General features: G+C 43.1%; 1 protein-coding gene across 7 annotated transcripts in view; it reads right to left on the bottom strand.

The window, feature by feature from the left end:
* TRIO (trio Rho guanine nucleotide exchange factor) overlaps nt 1-20,320 on the bottom strand; it is an 830,868-nt gene that overhangs the window by 343,236 nt on the left and 467,312 nt on the right. For all 7 annotated transcript variants that reach the window (XM_033929852.1, XM_033929845.1, XM_033929848.1 and 4 more), the window contains one exon: nt 1,265-1,384. In XM_033929852.1, the coding sequence (XP_033785743.1) occupies nt 1,265-1,384 (120 nt within the window). The remainder of the gene's footprint in view (nt 1-1,264; nt 1,385-20,320) is intronic.

Here is a 20,320-nt window from a genome sequence, read left to right as displayed (position 1 = left end):
CTTGGGTAAGTCTGATATACTACCATCACAGATAGAAAGTCTTGAAAGTGGTTTTTGATGACAATGAAGATGTTCAATTCTATTTTTGCAATTGATAGACATGATTCATGCAGAACATGAAGTTATTAAAGTTATGACTAGGATCCCTATCGGTGAAGACAAAACATTTTAAAAGGGGAAAAATTTAAGAGGCCATACTCTGAAAATATAATTTTGATGGTAAACCTGTAACAACAAAATGAAGTAAAGAAGAAATTGTCTGGCGAAGTTTGTCATATATTCTTTCAGCAGAGTGGAATAAGTAAAAGTGGAGAAATGAGGAGACTGCTGTATGTGGAAAGGGCCATTCGCACTCAGAATGGCATCCCCAACTTATGGGCTTGATTCAATCCTGTTTGTTGGTGAAAAAATTAAATTATACCAACAAGCAGATCAAATTGATAGACACCAGCTGTAACCTGCTTAGTGAAATCAACACACTAGACAAAGCAGCTCCAAATAGCAAGGTATGCCAACTAAGAAAAATATACGTTTTAGGATTTCAATTACCAAACTTAAAGAAAACCAGGTTGAAAAGGCAATGGCAAAAGTTACAAGGATGTTAGGGTGCATAGGGAAAGGTATGGCCAGTAGGAAAAAGGAGGTATGTATGCCGCTGTGTAAGACTCTGGCAAGACCTCATTTAGAATAGTGTTTGCAATTCTGGAGACCGCACCTCCAAAAATATATAAACAGGATATAGTAGGGTCAGAGGAAGGCTACTAAAATGGTTAGTGGTCTTCGTCATAAGGCATATGGGGACATACTTAAAAGTTCTCAATATGTATACTTTGGAGGAAAGGGGAGATATGATAAGAGACATTTAAATACCTGTGTGGCATAAATACACATGGGGTGAGTCTCTTTCATCTGAAAGGAAGCTCAGGAATGAGAGGGCATAGGATGAAGTTAAGAGGTGATGGGCTCAGGAGTAATCTAAGGAAATACTTTTTTACAGAAAGGGTGATAGATGCATGGAACAGTTTCCTGGAAGACATGGTGGAGACAAAAAAAGCATGGGACAGACATGTTGGATCTCTTAGGGAGAGTAGGAAACAGTGGATGTTGCAGACGGGCAAACTGGATGAGTCATTTGGCCTTTATCTGTCATCATAGTTCTATGTAACGTCTACCCTCATTAAGAACACACACATGTGCCATCCCTCAACACCAGCATCAACAAAATGACTTGAACAAAACTAGTGCAAGAAACTAGAGAAAGTACCTCTATGGCATGCTGGAACTGCTCATGTTCACGCTGAAGCTGTTCCGCCTCCTGCAGTGAGCCGGCTGTAATGAGCCCAGCGTTAAGCATGGATTCTCCATTGCGGATCCAGCCCAGCACCTGAAAAAAAAAAAAAAAAAAAAAAAGCACAAATATAAGACAAGTAGGACAGAAGAAACATGAACCGCACTGCAAGAACAATAGAGCCAAGAGAAAATTATTTTCCTATTGACACCTTGATAGGACTAAACTAACTGTCACTAGGACTAAGTACTGAAATTTTTTTGCGCCTCTGCTGAACATGCCAGTATAATGCTTGTAATGCTGGACAGGGGCATAATTCACCTTCCTTATTTTTTACTTTCCCCTCCTATTGTTCTTTCCATTTATGTCTTCTCCTATACTCTAATAAATACAATTGTAGTTCTGCCCTTCTTACCTTATGTAAGTCTGTTAGTTAAACCCATTATATTTAATGACTAAATTGGTATATGCTTATACCTTTTTAAAATTTGTAAATTGCTTAGTAAAGTAAATAAGCGATTCATCAAGTCAAAATAAACCTTGAATGGATATGAAAGCATCACTGATAGCAAAACAAAATGCAGAAATCTAGTTAAACAGAACAAGTCAACTCCTTAAAAGGAGTTTCTTGCTATATGTATTGTGGCATTTAAACACCTAACACATCCATCTATATTATTTTTTTTATCTGCATACTCCACAGGAAAACAATGGAAACTTCAAAGAGGTTGAGGAGGAACAGTTATGAGGGGGGAGAAGGGGGTTTGGCTGGGGGGTATTGAAAGGAGGGTTTAAGAGAAAGAGAACAGACCCAAAAAGGTATGAGAAGGGTCTGACAGGGGAAAGAAAATGGATGGGAGAGGGATGGTGAAGATCAGGAAGGGATAAAAGAAGCCAAACAAGTGATAACAATTATAGTTTTTGGAAAGTTCACTAATAGCAGATGTAATCCCCCTCAGGGAAACCTTTGTGGGCTCCCAGCATAGGGGGTAGGTTTTTCTGGGGGTGTGGTTTAGAGGGGGGGAGGATCTGTAATTGACTTCAGTAAATATCGTTATGGCAAAAGATGAATGACAAGTATTAAATTGGGGGCAGGCTTCTGGGTTAAAAAAATGGTCAGCTCAGACTTAAGCGGGGCCCTTTTTTTTTTGTAGGAGGAGCTAGTGGTTAGGCAGATGCCGGCAATATTTGGCGCCGGGATCCGCATAGCTAACCCAACAATGTTAGGAAAGCTCGAAAGCTGTCTTAACTTGGCCAGGGTAGCTATGCGGGTCTAGGCACTGAATACTGGCCAGGACCTGCATAACTTCCTCCTCTCTCACAGCAGCCCTCTTCCTTCTGAGCTTGCAATACCAATTCACCCCCCTACCCTGCCTACCTCCTAGCCTTGGTGGGCCAGTGGGGGTGACGAGGGAAGGAGCAAATGGGACGGTTAGATGGATTGGCAATGTCATGAGCTAGGAAAAGGGTGGAGGATGCCTGGAAGAAGGGGGCTGCTTCTTAGGGGAGAAAGAAAAAAGGTTATGCAGGTCCAGCTAATTTTTAGCTGGACCTTTTAGCCAAAAGGAATGCCACCGAGAGGTTAGAAAAGCGAAAGGGGAATACGAAGAGGGGCTGGCCAGGGAGGCGAAAAACTTCAAGGCATTCTTCAGTTACGTAAAGGGGAAGCGACCAGAGAGAGAGGAGGTGGGGCCGTTGGACGATGGGGATAGGAAGGGAGTGATTAAGGAGGATAAAGAGGTAGCTGAGAGGTTGAACACGTTCTTCTCGTCGGTTTTCACGAGCGAAGACACATCTAATATACCGGACTCAAAGGAGCTCATGAGTGGGGAACAGGCCGAAAAATTGGAGCACATAGAGGTAAGTAAGGAGGATGTCCTCAAACAGATAGACAGGTTAAAATGCGGTAAATCACTGGGCCCGGACAGGATCCACCCAAGGGTTCTGAAGGAACTAAGACAAGAAATAGCGGGCACAATCCAGCATGTTTGCAAACTATCCTTGAAAATTGGTGAGGTACCAGAGGACTGGAAATTGGTGAATGTCACACCTATCTTCAAGAAGGGATCGAGGGGTGACCCCGGGAACTACAGGCCGGTGAGCCTGACTTCAATTATAGGGAAGATGGTGGAAGCTATGATCAAGGACAGCATTTGCGAGCACATCGAGAGGAATGGCCTACTGAGAACAAGCCAGCATGGATTCTGCAAGGGAAGGTCGTGCCTAACGAACCTTCTGTACTTCTTTGAGGGAATAAGCAGTCGGGTGGACAATGGGGAACCCATAGACATCATTTACCTCGATTTTCAAAAGGCTTTCGACAAGGTGCCACATGAAAGGCTGCTTAGGAAGCTGTGGAACCACGGGGTGGGAGGGGATGTGCACAGATGGATCAAGCACTGGTTGTCGGGTAGACTGCAGAGGGTCGGAGTGAAGGGCCAATATTCTGACTGGCGGGGAGTCACAAGCGGTGTGCCACAGGGATCGGTGCTGGGGCCGTTACTCTTCAACATATTTATCAATGACCTGGAAAAGGAGGCAAAGTGCGAGGTTATAAAATTTGCAGACGATACCAAACTGTGCGGCAGAGTTAGGTCCAGGGAGGAGTGTGAGGACCTGCAAAGGGACCTGGACAAGCTGGAAGACTGGGCAAACAAATGGCAAATGCGCTTTAACGTGGAAAAATGCAAGGTCATGCATATAGGTAAAAAGAACCCGTTGTTCAACTACAAATTGGGGGGGGCATTGTTGGGAGACAGCAAACTTGAGATAGACTTGGGTGTGCTGGTGGATTCATCACTGAAGCCATCTGCACAGTGCGCAGCAGCCTCGAAAAAAGCCAACAGGATGCTGGGCATCATAAAGAGGGGCATAACAACCAGGACGCGGGAAGTCATCATGCCATTGTATCGAGCAATGGTGCGTCCACATCTGGAATACTGCGTTCAGTATTGGTCGCCGCACCTCAAGAAGGACATGGCGGTACTTGAGAGAGTCCAAAGGAGAGCACGAAACTGGTAAAAGGGCTGGAACACTGCCCATACGCCGAGAGGTTGGATAGGCTGGGGCTCTTCTCTCTGGAAAAAAGGAGGCTCAGGGGAGATATGATAGAGACCTTCAAGATCATGAGGGGCATAGAGAGGGTGGATAGGGACAGATTCTTCAGACTGAAGGGGACAACAAGTACGAGGGGGCATTCGGAGAAACTGAAGGGAGATAGGTTCAAAACAAATGCAAGGAAGTTTTTTTTCACCCAAAGGGTCGTGGACACTTGGAATGCGCTACCGGAGGAAGTGATCAGGCAGAGTACGGTACAGGGATTCAAACAGGGATTGGACGGATTCCTGAAGGATAAAGGGATCGTGGGATACTGAGGGAGGAGCTGGGATGTAACACAAGTATAGAAAGCTAACCAGGTAATAAGTATAGAAACCCAACCAGGTCATGCATGTGCAAGACCGGAGGGTTTGGACTTCGATGGGAAGATAGGACTTCAATGAGAAACCAAGGTGGCAAGGGAGCCCCTTCTGGTGATTCAGACAGGTCGTGACCTGTTTGGGCCGCCGCGGGAGCGGACTGCCGGGCAGGATGGACCTATGGTCTGACACGGCGGAGGCACTGCTTATGTTCTTATGACTCACATGATTGCCTTATGTATGCCCCGACTGATATCAGCTAGGGCCCACATAAACTCTAGCGAAGCCAAAGTTCAGTCCCACTGAAATAAGCTCCCGATATTTGGTGCCAGTGCCCAAGACATGGCCCAACAGTGAATATCTGGGGCTAATTCTGCCTTCAGTTAGCATTTGAAAGAACGTTGACAGCTGTGGTATGAATATCTACCCCTATTTTTTTTATTACACTTGCTATGGACCATTAATGAGTCCACCCCAAGAGCTCTGATGCTCTAGGAACACTGAAGTCAGTAACAGTATTGTGCATGCACTGACCTGGCTGCATACCCTTTCAATACAACATCCTAATTAGTTTCTACTTCCCAGCCAGGAAGAGTTGAATGTACTTGACTGCAGAATAAGTACATAGAAAAGTGATAAAAGACTTCACTTAGCCATGGCAACATGAAGATAAGAGCTATTGTTAATGTCTTGAAAACGAGAATTCTACCCATTGCTTAAAGACAAAATATCTTCTTGCTACATCATAATGGCATTTTCTATTGCCATTTTTCCTGCACTGAATATAGGAGTTATGGATTACTCCTCACATTTGGTAACAGAAAATCACTTGCTCCTCAGAGGGTGATATAATTCTTTCCTATTACTATTCTCTTGTCTTCCCAAGTCTCAAACTTTTACACCACTGAACTCATTACCAATCAATATTTCAGCATACATGCAGCAAGCAGAATGAGGACTGAATTCTATACAGCTCTACATTCCTCGGTATTGCTAAGACAGGTCATATTGTCAGGATCTACACATGGTACCAAGACGAGCCATGGAATTCCACCCAGCAAAACATCTCCACATACTAATGGATCCCCCAGGAAAACAGAGAATTCAGGCTAGGCACTTGTCTTAAAAGACCTCAGTTATAAAAGGCTTTCTATAGTCACAAACTGAGAATAAAACCTTTTAAAAATTATCAGAACTAGAATGTACTCTTATCCAATTTTGAAAAAAAAAAAAAAAAAAAAAAGGTCTCCTATGCCATCTCCTCTCTATACAGTTACCACCCCTATACATACTGATTGTGGGCTCAAGGAACTGCTAAGAAGTCTGAAAATAAGTGTAGCAAGACTGCATTTATGCAAAAAGGAACTATGTGTGTGGTAGAGAGTCACAGTGAGGTAATGACATTGCCATCACCAGTATTTTATGTACATGTCCAAACCAATTTGTTTCATATGCTAAGCCGCTCTATAGTCAAGAATAAATTATAATGTGAATTATTCTTCATATTCCACTGACACTTGATTTTGATCTTTATAGGCAGCACACACAAATAACAGTTGCTATCTGTGCTATATCACTGTAAATTAAAACAGAAGATTTTATATGAACCAATCTCTTGCATGAAGAAACAAATCTTTTATGGTGCTTTTTCTCTGTTGTCCTTCTAGATGCTCAATCATATCCCTTACTAGATTCAAATCTCTTTATTGAAAACAGTTCAGTGCACAAAGTACATAGTCATATAACTTATTTACATCGTCTCCTTTACAACCAAAACCTTTAAGGACAAAAGCAAACATATCCATCAACCTTCCATAGAAACATAGAATATGACGGCAGAAAAGGGCCATCGACCCAACATGTCTGCCCACTCGAAGAACCCTCCCCCCAAGCACGTCCTCGAAGTGAACCCACATGTTTATCCCATTTTTTCTTAAAATCGAGCACATTGCTGGCCTTCCCTTCCCTATATCTTATAGAAACACTTTATCTTTCCTTGGCTATTATACAAATTAACTGCAGGAGGGTGGGGCTTGATACTTAATCCTCTATTAAAAAGGCTAATTTTGTGTCCTTGGAAAATAGAGTTCCAGATTCTTACCAAGGAAGAATGTCTTTTTTTTTTTAAGGAAGAATGTCTTATACAAAGAACACGATGGCACAGATAAGGACTATGGCCTACCTAATTTAAGCTTGCTTATTTTTTGGATTTAACCTGCACCTTTAGAGCAGCAGTTCAGAGTGAGTTACACTCAAGTAAAGAAGGCATACAACTTAAATTTGCACCAAAGGAGAATTAAATATGTAGGGATGGGACATAGCAAACACACACACGCAGGCTAAGAGTCAGGCGGAGGCAACTGGGAGAGTTGAGCGTGGGAGCCCTTGCTCCGCCCCTCTCCCAGACCAGCGGGGGACCCGAATTTAAAAATCTAAAGCGCCAACAGCGCACAGCCTTTACCGGACCCCCTACAATCACCAGCAGGAGTTCCTGGGGAGAGTTGAGCGTGGAAGCCCTTGCTCCGCCCCTCTCCCAGACCAGCGGGGGACCCGAATTTAAAAAATCTAAAGCGCCAACGGCACACAGCCTTTACCGGACCCCCTCCAGCCACCAGCAGGAGTTCCTGGGGAGAGTTGAGCGTGGGAGCCCTTGCTCCGCCCCTCTCCCAGACCAGCGGGGGACCCGAATTTAAAAATCTAAAGCGCCAACGGCGCACAGCCTTTACCGGACCCCCTCCAGCCACCAGCAGGAGTTCCTGGGGAGAGTTGAGCGTGGGAGCCCTTGCTCCGCCCCTCTCCCAGACCAGCGGGGGACCCGAATCTAAAAATCTAAAGCGCCAACGGCGCACAGCCTTTACCGGACACCCTCCAGCCACCAGCAGGAGTTCCTGGGGAGAGTTGAGCGTGGGAGCCCTTGCTCTGCCCCTATCCCAGACCAGCGAGGGACCCGAATTTAAAAATCTAAAGCGCCAACGGAAACCGCAGGACATCCAGAAGCGCTCCAAGCCCAGGCACCAAACACACTGGCTCCACCGACAACAAATACAACAAAGTGTTAGTGCAACAGCGGGCCCAGGAAGCACATCGGGAGCCTGCTCCACCGAGGCGTGCGAGTGCCGCTCCACCCCCCCCCCCCAAGCCAGCGGGGTTCTTCTTCAGTCAGTGCAGCAGTGTGCCTAGGAAGCACATCGGGAGCCTGCTCTGCCGAGGCGTGTGAGCACCGCTCCGCCCCCCCCCCCCCCTGAGCCAGCGGGGTTCTTCTTCAGTCAGTGCAACAGCGGGCCCAGAAAGCACATCGGGAGCCTGCTCCACCGACACGTGCGAGCGCCGCTCCGCCCCCCCGAGCCAGCGGGGTTCTTCTTCAGTCAGTGCAGCAGCGGGCCCAGGGGGCGCGTCGGTAGCCTGCTCCACCGGGGCGTGCGAGTATAAATAAAAAATTTATACTGAAAGTCGCATGTTAAACTGCATGCTAATCTGTTAGTGGCATGTACTGTTAATGTTATGGCATGCACTGCTAGACGCATGAAGAACTTAATAGCATGTACTGTTAGACGCATGCATTGTTGGGAGCAGGTATTGATAGTTGCATGAAAAACCGTTAGGCTCATGCATAGTTAATATTAACGACATGTACTGTTAGACGCATGTGTCGATAGGAACAGTTACTGATCGTCGCATGAAAACTGTTAATGACAAGTACTGTTAATGTTAATGGCATGCACTATTAGATGCATGAAGAACTTAATGGTATGTACTGTTAGACGCATGTACTGTTAGACGCTATACGGTCAGAGACGTCTCAAAACCAACCTCCACTTAACTTATCTTCTTTTCCACCCTAACCCATCTACAATCCAACCATGAACCTCTTACTAATATTACTACTCTACATGCTAAGTATTAGCATCAAAGAGATTCACACTCTCTACCCTCAACTACAATTTACCCATTTCCCCACTTTATCGACCACAAGAAGACAATACATATAACATTAGCATTATCTCAAACACAAGAACACATCAATGCACCCGCAAAAAAAGAACAAGGGTAGTAAAACCCATAAGAACCATAACCCATACCAATCCCATTACATCCACTACTATCCCAGGTGCTTATCTTAACACTAGATCAGTCAGGAACAAGGCCTTTCTAATCAAAGACTGGATCATCAGCAAGCACATAGCCTGCCTCTTTCTAACTGAAACTTGGCTACTGTCTGAAGATGACCCAATAATTACCGATCTCCTTCCTGACAATTTGAAAATCCTTACACTAAACCGCGAGGGAAAAAAAGGAGGAGGATTAGCAAATCTTCTCAAAGAAGGATTCGAGTTCGAACTTATGGACTCCAAAACATCCAACCAACTAGAAATCCTAGCCTATAAAATCAGTAACATCCACTTAGAAGATTCCCTCTCATGCATACTATTCTATGTCCCACTGAAAAGTTGGTCAAAAGCCAAAGAGGACTTTTGCGAATTCATCATACACAACTCTCTTAGTTCCTCCTACAATATTATCGCAGGAGACAAACATACATCTCGATGAAGAGGACAATACAGACACAAAATAATTCAAAAACTTCCTATCCCTACTTAATTACAACCTCCCTCCCTCCGCACAAACTCATGAAAAAGGCCACCATCTAGACGTAGTAGCCATGTCCACAAAGGAACTCCCAGACCCCACCATCTCATTACCAGGAGGCACCTGGTGCCACGACATCTGGTCCGATCACTTCACTTTCTACTTCAAGCTAATCTGGTTCCAACGAAAACAAAATACCCAACCAAAAATAAAAAAAGAACATCTCACGAGAGGCCACATCAACCCAGATAACTACTGGGCGCAATATAAACTACAAGCAGAGGTAAAGGAAGTAGCTGATTTTTGGGATCACTGGACCACTACCAGCACCTGCATTTTAGACAACATTGCACCTAAACATACCAGTAAAAGTAATGCAAATAAATATAACAAATGGTTCGATATCGATCTCCTAAAAATGAAACAGTTAGCCAGACGTCTAGAAAGAAAATGGAAAAAAACAGGAGAATTATCAGACCGTAATAATTGGAGAGCCAATATAAAAACCTACAAACAACTAATAAAAGATAAACGCAAAGCATTTTACTCAAACAAAATCAATTTATCCTGCAACAACTCACGAGGAGTTAATACAAAAGAGCTGTTCAATCTGGTTACTAACCTATTTGACACCACCCGCTACACTCTACCCATACACAACTTTAAATTACCCTCGGCGAACAACCTAGCCCTGCACTTTGACTCAAAAATTAAAAAACTAAGAAACAGTTGCCCAACAGAAGAACCTAATGAACACCATATAGCTAACACACAAGGAAATGAAACCCCTGCAGACATGTTCTGGGATTCATTTCCAAGACATAGATTGGAATAACTATACCAAATTATACAACAAATACTCCAAATCATACTGCTTCCTGGACTCATGTCCCCCGGAAATCATGAAAGCGGCACCACTTGAATTTAAACTATCTCTACTGCACTACTTAGCCCATAACCTGAAAAACGGAAAATTCCTCACCAACAAAGGCCACATAATAATAACCCCTATCCTAAAAAATAGCAAAGAATCGTCAGCCCTAGTTTCCAACTACAGACCAATTGCTTCCATACCACTCTTTGTAAAGATCATGGAGGGGCTGGTACACTCCCAATTAATGGAATATCTAGACCAGTTCTCACTCCTTCATGAGACTCAATCCGGCTTTAGACCACTTTTCAGCACAGAAACGGTAATTGCGGCCATCTTAGATTACTTGCACCTACTTTTAAGCAAAGGCCTAAGTGCCCTGATCATACAATTCGACATAAGCTCTGCCTTTGACCTTGTAGACCATGCGAATTTGCTACAGTGTTTAGACGCTATTGGCATTAGAGGCGAAGTGCTAAACTGGTTTCATGGTTTCCTTTCGTCCCGAACCTATCAGGTTCGCTTCAACAATGATCTCTCCAACACCTGGAGCAACCCATCTGGCGTTCCGCAAGGGTCCCCACTATCCCCTCTGCTTTTCAATATCTACATGACCTCACTGAGCGTTCAATTAACCCAGCTGGGGATAAAATTATTCAGTTACGCTGATGACTTCACAATTATTATCCCATTTGCCAACTCCATCTCGGAAACAATTCCAAAAGCATCAGAAGACATAAACTTGATGGAACATTGGATGACAGACTTCAAACTCACGCTCAATACTGAGAAGACAAAATTCTTTATCGCTTCACCGCGCCCTCTTGACACCAAAACCCCACTAGACATCAACAAACATAACTACCCCATACAGCCCACCATTAAAATACTGGGTGTAACTCTGGACCAATGCCTCACCATGAAAGATCAGGTGGACTCCCTAATCAAAAAGAGTTTTTTCACCCTCTGGAAACTTAAATCCATTAAAGCATATTTTGATAACTCTGCCTTCAGAATCTTGGTACAATCCCTCGTATTAAGTCAACTCGACTACTGTAACATCGTCTACTTAGCAATCCCCCAAAATAATATGCGACGATTACAACTAATGCAAAACACTGCGGTCAGACTAATCTTCGGTCTAAAGAAGTTCGATCACGTGACGCCATATTTCAAACAGCTACACTGGTTGCCGATGGAAGCTCGTGTAAAGTTTAAATTCGCCTGCCTCTGTTTTAAAGTTTTCTATGGTCTAACCCCTAAATACATCACTGACCTATTCTCCTTCTCAGCCAACAAACACAAGAGAAGTTCCCACTCGCACTTCGTTTCTCCCCCGGTTAGAGGATGCAAACTAAAAAAACACCACGAGCATCTTCTCTCACATCAGGCTGCTCTATGGGGTAAAGACCTAGAACAACTCCTATTGCCCACCACTTATGAGGTATTCAGGAAACGCCTCAAAACCCACCTATTCCTGAAATACCTAGACAGTTGACCCACTTCCCTCTTTCCCCTCCCTTGCCCTTTCTCCCCATTGTTCACTACATCCCTTAAGTTAATTCAACTTGTATGTCAACTCAACTTGTACTCCACTAATCTTTTGTAAACCGCATAGAACTTAACGGTATTGCAGTATATAAACTGTTATTATTATTATTATTGTGCTTCTATGCTAATGATATCATAGTAACTCCCTCGATTACATGTCTAATAATTGGTGGATACAAAGTCACATGCATTTACATCGTGTCACCCTCAACTCAGCACTTAGGCAATGCCTGAATAACACGTAGACAAAACCTGAATCTTTGCACATATTCAATGCCTGTCAGCCGATGTCCTTTCCAAATAAGTACTGCTTAATTAAGATAAGGGTTAATTTGTGACAAGGAAGGGAGAGAGAGAACGATTCAGCATTCTTTCACAGGGCTTAGAAATCAGTGTGCTGACCTCGCCCTGTTTCAGAATTGCGTCCCTTCAGAAATAATTCATCTATGTACACAAGAAGAACCAGGGAACTCTCTGGTTTCCCTAATACTTAGCCAACTTCTCTGGTAAGCAAATTAATGGAAATGCTTTTAAAACAGAGAATGGTGAAGTTTCTGGAATCTGGTGGATTACATGACCCAAGGCAACATGGATTCACTAGTGGTAGGTCTTGTCAGACAAATCTGATCAATTTCTTTGACTGGGTCACCTGAGAATTGGATAGAGGAAGTGCGTTAGATGTGGTGTATTTAGATTTTAGCAAAGCCTTTGACAATGTTCCACACAGACGTCAGGATGGGCCCCAAAGTGATGAGTTGGGTCAGAAACTAGTTGAGTGGAAGACGACAGGGGGTAGTGGTCAATGGAGAGCGCTCTGAGGAAAGGGATGTTACCATTGGTGGGCCTCAAGGTTCTGTTCTTGGGCCTGTTCTTTTTAACATTTTTATAAGCGATATTGCTGAAGGGCTGTCAGGTAAGATTTGCTTCCTTGAAGATGATACCAAAATCTGCAATAGAGTAGATACCCCAGATGGTGTGATTAACGTGAAGAAAGACCTGGCGAAGCTTAAAGAATTGTCTGAAATTTGGCAGCTAAAATTTAATGGTAAGAAATGCAAAGTCATGCATTTTTCTGCAAAAACCCGAGGGAACGCTACAGATTAGGAAGTGAAGAGTTTATGTGCACGACAGAAAAGCGGGACTTGGGTGTGATTGTATGTGATGATCTTAAGGTGGCCAAACAGGATGAAAAGGTGACGGTGAAAACTAGAAGGATGTTAAGGTGCATAGAAAGAGGTATGGTCAGAAGGAAAAAGGAGTATAAGACTCTGGTGAGACCTCATTTAGAATATTGTGTACAATTCTGGATACCACACCTTCAAAAAGATGTAAAAAGGATGAAGTCTGTCCAGAGGAAGGCTACCAAAATGGTGCGTGGTCTTCATCATAAGGCATATGGGGACAGACGTAAAGATTCCAAAATAACAAGAAGATCTCATTGTTCAAAGCATAAGATTTATAAAAGGGGAGGAAAAGGACCTCAGAAACCTGTATTACACCTTAAGCTTTGAACAGTGGAATCTTCTTGTTATTTTGGCGTTATTCCAGTGGGTCTTATTTACCATCTTTATTGTGTATGACAGACATAAAGATCTCAATATGTATACTTTGGAGGAAAGGCGGGAGAGGGGAGATATGATAGAGATGTTTTCTTGAAAGATGTTTAAATACCTAAGTGACAAAAGTCTCTTTCATTTGAAAGGAAGCTCTGGAATGAGAGTGCATAGGATGAAATTAAGAAGTGATGGGCTCAGGAGTGATCTAAGGAAATACTATTTTTTACACAAAGGGTGGTAGATGCGTGGAACAATCTCCTGGAAGAGGTGGTGCAGACAGTGAGTGTCTGAATTCAAGAAAGCATGGGACGTGGGATCTCTTAAGAGAGAGGAAGAGATAATGGTTAATGCAGATAGGCAGACTGGATGGGCCATTTGGCCTTTATCTGCTATCATGTTTCTAAGTAACTGTTCTCATCACTACACTAGTTCTCCGTTCTTAATGCAGTGGCAAAAAGCTCAGAGCATAGTTGGTCTTAGATCTCTCCACTTCTTTGCATCTCTATCTTCTGTACTTATCCCTAGTTTTCTTTAACTCTGTTACTGAATATTACCTCCATTGGCTCCACTGTTCCATGCATCCATCACCCTCTTATCATGTAGCAGTTCAGGAATTGTCCTTCTATATTTGCAATGAGGAAAACTCTGGACTCCAAGCTGGACCTACAAGTGATGTAATGTTACAAGTGTTTGGCTTGTGGGTCAAACCCTGCAACAAGTGTTTCAGAATTACGTAGGGGTGGGGGGGGGAGAGAGAGACTATTTACAACTCTGGATTTTGGAGCTAGCAGAGTTTTTGTTCCAGCACAAAGTGTATGCTGAGGAAGCCCTGGGGATTCAGGAGTAGCAACATCGGGAAGTGCTTCTCTAGCAGGGTGAGCCTTGAAAAGCGGAGACAAGAGGGGCATGATTGAAACATTCAAGATAATGAAGGGAATAGACTTAGTAGATAGAGACAGGTTGTTCACCCTCTCCAAGGTAAAGAGAATGAGAGGGCACTCTCTAAAGTTAAAAGGGGATAGATTCCGTACAAACGTAAGGAAGTTCTTCTTAACCCAGAGAGTGGTGGAAAACTGGAACGCTCTACCAGAGGCTGTTATAAGGGAAAACACCCTCCAGGGATTCAAGACAAAGTTAGACAAGTTCCTGCTGAACTGGAATATATGTAGGTAAGGCTAGTCTGTTAGGTCTTTGACCTAAGGGCCACCGCGGAAGCAGACTGCTGGGCACGATGGACCATTGGTCTGACCCAGCAGCAGCAATTCTTATGTTCTTATAAGATATCAACTTAAGGTGTAGGGTGGGGGGAATTTTGTTATTATTTGTTATATAGGATACTGGAATATATGGGTGGGAAGGATGAGAAAGGGGGAGGGTTAAGAATTTATGAAATGTATCAATGATTGTTTGTAAGTGATATATTTATTGTTAATGTGAATGAATATATTTAACACTTAATGTAATTTTGAAAATGAATAAAGAATGAAAAAAAAAAAAAAGATAGCAGTTCCCTTAGGCTAGCTCAGCCTAACTAAATGAGAAGATTTGAAAAGGTGCCAACCTAAGAGAGAGTCTGGAAAGAAGAACCACTGTACTTTTTTCTTTTTTCAACCATCTTTATTTTCTCTTCTTTATTAATTTCCAGGTACTTTAGTTAGATTGTGAGCCTTCGGGACAGTAAGGGAATTTTTTAAGTACCTTCTTACTTCTCATTTATAATCTTAATGTATATTTTCTTCAAACCGCTTAGAACCTAAAGGATATAGCGGTATATAAGAAATAAATTACATTACATTATATTACATTTTTGAGTATGCCTCAGGAAGTAAGTAGGACCAACATGGTTTATCCCATCTTGTCCACTGAGGTCCAATCTGATTGTTAAGACCAATCTCCAGTGCATCTCTAACACCTAGGGGAGGAAAATCAATCTAAGAGTCATTTCATTATTTTGGGTTTTTTTGGAAGGAGAATAATCACCCCTATTTTGTTCTCCCCTCAAGAGATATTTTTTGAGGAACAATGAGATTTTCTTATTGAAATCTGCAAGAAAAGCAGCTTAAAGTAGTTTTCTGAACTGCTGAAGAAGAAATTGTGATTTCAGAAAAAAAAAAAAATAATTGATGGTGACTTGTAAAAGACCCCCTTTCCTGATCGCCCTTCATACGGCTACAAGCAAAAACAGATCCCGACTTCAGTGAGGCCTCGGCGGGAGCAGACGGAGCACTTCTTCAGTTGAGAAGTGTTCATTGCAAACCACCATGTGGTAAGCCTCACCTCAAACAACCTGGTAGGAAGGAAAGTACAAATAAAAACTTCCCTTCATACTGGCACCTTTTTTTGGTATAAACTTAATATATAATGGACTCTGGATATAACGTACTGTTTTTCCAGGTCCCTTGAAGTCCGTTATAATGGGATTATACTGTATTTCTTCTTGTCAGAGCTGTTTGCATATCAACAAGAATTAGTTTAATTTGTTTTCCTTCCTGGATCCTATCTCTGGATTCTTAGGTTTTGGATATACAGTACACTGAAAAAATAATTTATTTTCATCTTTTAAGAGTGGTGGCGCCCTCTTCAGAGATATTGGTCTTATGATGCACAATTTCAGGTTATCATTGTTTACTATGGCCAAAGCTTTGGGAACACTGTCAGTATCTGTACAGGGGTGTTACAGCAACCATTATAGAAGGCTCTGGAACCTGATACTGCTTCAACCCCTATTGAGTTTTGAAAGTATACAAAAGTCATCGTCCTCCAGAACACAGTGCATATTGCTAAGATTTACTGATCCAACTCTGCTGATGTCTCATTTTGAGGAGACTTACTCTGATCAGCCATTCTATTTTGTAAGTACAAAATAATAATACTAACAATAACCCCCCCTCCACCATCACCATCATAGTGCCTAAACATAAGAAACCACAAGTGTGGAATACTTAAAAGTCTTCAAGATACCCAACACGTGATTAGGGCAGGTTGATAGCAGGACTGCAAGTCTCATATCAGGATATCAAGATGGTCACTGAACAATGGGGTAGGTGTTATGATATGCTTCTGTACACATTCACAGCAGGAAGACAACTTTATATGGTCAGTTACTGGATCCTGGGTAATCCGTTTGTAGGTATCAACAACTGCAACCAGCCTGTTTTTCCAAGCTGTGTTATGTTACATTAAAACTGAACATGATTTGACAAAGTAGCTGCTTGGTAAATATGGTTGGCAAACATCTCAACCACATATTTAGCAGCTCCTAAAAAAGAAAATATGACAATGAAGATCAAAACTAGAGAAAGGCAACCAAAAGAAAGCAGATGGAACGGTTCCCTCAAGTAAAACAAGCAAACAGATTAGGACGTTTGAGCTTAGAGAACAGACCACTGAGAAAAAAATATTTAAAAGTCTACAAAAGTCATGAGTGGGATGGACCTAATAAATAAGGAGGTCATCTATTTTTCAAATACTAAACAAACAGGTAGTTCAATCTGAAAATGCATTCTTCATTCAGCACACATTCAAGCTGTGGAATTTGTTGTTGGGGGAAGTGGTCAAGTTTTCTAGCATAGCTGTATTTTAAGAACATAAGAATAGTCATCCTGGGTCAGACCAATGGTCCTTTTAGCCTCGTATCCTGCTTCCAACAATAGCCAATTTGAATTGAATTTTCAGAAGTCATTGGATAAAATCCCTCATGAGAGAATCTAAGAAATAAAAGTCGTGGGGAGGAGGAAATGTCCTGTGATACATGGGGAACTAGTTGAAAAAGAAGAGAGCTATAAATGGTCAATTTTCTCAATGGAAGAAAAAAAAAGTAGAGAACTCCCAGTAATTGTTTAAAATGATTTGGAAATCAACAAGACAGATGATGAAATTTGCAGATGACATAAAATTAATCAAACTTCATAAATCACACATACGATCACATCATCCCTCTCCTCCGAAAAGCACATTGGCTGTCCATCACACATCGCCTCACCTATAAAATACTACTTCTTGCCTTCAAAACAAAAAACTCCCACCAACCAGCTTTCATTGATAAACTTCTAATTCTGTATGCATCTTGTAGGACTCTTCGATCTAGTAACCCAAATCTGTTCACAATCCCTTCGATACAAGACACTACCCGCAAATCCATCTTCTCTGTTACAGCTCCCACCCTGTGGAATGCCCTTCTTGTCGACCCTTTATTAGAAAACTCTTTAGATAAATTTAAAATCAAACTTAAAACCTTCCTTTTTAAAGATGCTTACACCCTGTAAACCCTATGACAATTGTTCCTCTTTTGCAGAACTTCTTTGACAATCAAAACGCTTCTTTTGAAGTGACCTCCTACCCCTTTTTCCATTTTCCTCTTTTTATTTTCCATCTCGATGTATTTAATAATTTCCCTCTCCCCACTTTTTCCCTTTCGTATAATGTATGTCAATGCGTAAATGCTTCCCTCCTTTTAGCTTAGATACGATTTTATTTTTATTTTTTATATTCTATTTTATCGTTAACCGTTTAGATACCTATATGATAAACGGTATATCAAAAATAATGAAACTTGAAACTTGATTGTGAGACATTGTAGAGGACCTTGAAATAGTAGGAGAATGGGCAAATGGCAGATGAAATTTAATGTGGACAAGTGCAAAGTAGTGCACCACAAACTACAGCTACACAATACTGGATTCCATATTAGCAGTCACCACCCAGGAAAAGATCTAGGAGTCATTATATCTAATATGTCAAAATCCCCTGCTCAATATGTGGTAGTAACATTGCAATGATCACTCCTCAGTATCATCCCATGATGCCACCACAACTTGAATAACATGTGCAATTCTGGTCACTGCATCTCAAAAGAGATATAGAGTTAGAAAAATACAGAGAAAATCAACCAGAATAAAGTGGATGGAATGATTCTCCTTTGAAGAACGATTAAAGAGGTTAGGGCTCTTCAGCTTGGAGAAGAGATGGCTGAGGAAATGGAATGGAACAAAGTTAACAACTGATCTGCATTTACTTTCCTAGAAGACCAAAGACCAGGGAACACGCTACAAATCTCGTTATAACGGACTTCAAGGGACCTGGAAAAATGGTCCTTTATATCTAGAGTCCGTTATATCCAGTGTTGCATTTTTAAAAAAACTTTATTTAGGGCAACTTGAAACAACGTAAATCGATGAACAACAGTCACTGCACAAGCATATCAGCAACATCAATAACAAAACTCAGCAAAACATTGGTATGGCACGAAATGATTGCAAACCAGAACACTGTACTGGAAAGAAAAACACTCTTGTCTTTTTTTTCTGAGCTGCATTTTGATACTGTATCACCAGCATGCCATGTGCCTTGTAGGTGGAGCCTGCATGTCCATTATAGCCGAATAAAACTACAGCTAAAAGTGGCTCTGGGGACCAAAATAGTTGGTCGTTATATACGAGTCCGCTATATCCGATGATTTTCTGTATGTTTATAATGGCGCTCAGCCGGGACCAGCGGACCTCGTCCGCTATAGGCGAGGTTTCGTTATAATGAGATTATACTGTAATGCATATACTAACTGGAATTTGTTGCTGAATAATATGGTAAAATCAGTTAGCATAGTTAGGTTTAAAATAAGGTTTGGACAAGTGCTTGGAAGAAAAAGCTATGAACTGTTCACATATATTTAGAAGAATCTTCTGTGGTTAGCAGCATGAAGTCTGCCAGATATCTATATCCTTTTTCTAGCAGCAGCCAGTGCAGTTCATGGTAGTTTAATTTTGGTTTTATTATTTTGTTACCAATTCATATTTTGTGCTGTTCACTGTAGCCTTCTTGCACAGAAGTGGTCAAAGGCTCCATAAGTTTACAGAATGGCAGCTGATATTCCAAAGAAACTGAATACCTGATCTAGGTAATTCAGCTTTAGATGGCTAAAGTTAGACAAGATTTCAACCAAACCTAGGAGCTTAATATAACAGATGCTTAAAAACTTAGGCCTATTATTTCTTAATCTAAATTTAAGATCTTGGGGGGAGGGGGGAAGAGGAATTATCAACATGGGCTACAGCAGTAGCGTACTAAGGGGGGGGGGCGGTCCGCCCCGGGTGCCAGCCCTGAGGGGGGTGCTCCCGGTCTTGCCGTTCAGTCCCCCCCACCCCCGAAGGACCGCTCGCCCCCCTGGCCTCCCTGCACCACCTATGAAGCAGCCCACAGCAGGATCGCGATGTTGGCGATCCCTGAACTGCTTCGGCGCTGCTTTCTGCGCCGCGGTCCAGCCCCTCCCCTCCTCTGATGTCAGAGAAGGGGCGGGACCGTGGCGGAGGAAGCAGCTCCGAAGCAGTGAAGGGATCGCTGACATCGCAATCCCGCTGCGGGCTGATTCAGGTGGTGCAGGGAGGCCAGGGGGGCGAGCGGTCCTTCGGGGGTGGGGGTGGGGGACTGAACTCAAGGCCGGGAGCACCCCCTCAGGGCCTGATTCAGGTGGTTCAGGGAGGCCAGGGGGGGAGAGCGGTCCTTCGGGGTGGGGCAGCAGGCAGGCCTTCAAGGGGGAGAGAGGGGTGACAGGCAGGCAGGCCTTCAAGGGGGGGAAAAACATGCCTTCAAGGGGGAGGGAGGGGTGACAGACAGGCAGGCCTTCAAGGGAGGGACAGGCAGGCCTTCAAGGGGGGGGTCAGGCAGGCAGGCTTTCAAGGGGGGGGGGTCAGGCAGGCAGGCTTTCAAGGGGGGGGTCAGGCCTTCAAGGGGATCAGGCAGGCTGGCCTTCAGTGGGTGGGGGAACAGGCAGGCAGGCCTTCAAGGGGGGTGCAGGCCTTCGGAGGGGGGTGCATGCCTTCAGGGGGGGTGCAGGCCTTCGGGGGGGTGCAGGCCTTCGGGGAGGGAGTGCAGGCCTTCAGGGGTGGGATTCAGACCTTTAAGGTGGGGACAGGCCTTCAGGGAGGAGGGCCCTGGTGTAGAAATACACGGAGGGAATGAGGGGGTTCAAAGAGACGCGCATATGCCGGACTTTGGGTGGGAAGAAATAATGGGTCTGAAAATAGAGAAGAGGGAGAGATGATGGACCATAGTTTTT

The sequence above is a fragment of the Geotrypetes seraphini genome, chromosome 2 (assembly GCF_902459505.1).
Source record: "Geotrypetes seraphini chromosome 2, aGeoSer1.1, whole genome shotgun sequence".
NCBI classification, from domain to species: domain Eukaryota; kingdom Metazoa; phylum Chordata; class Amphibia; order Gymnophiona; family Dermophiidae; genus Geotrypetes; species Geotrypetes seraphini.
The sequence above is the reverse complement of the archived record's forward strand: the minus strand, read 5'-3'. Positions and strand labels throughout refer to the sequence as shown.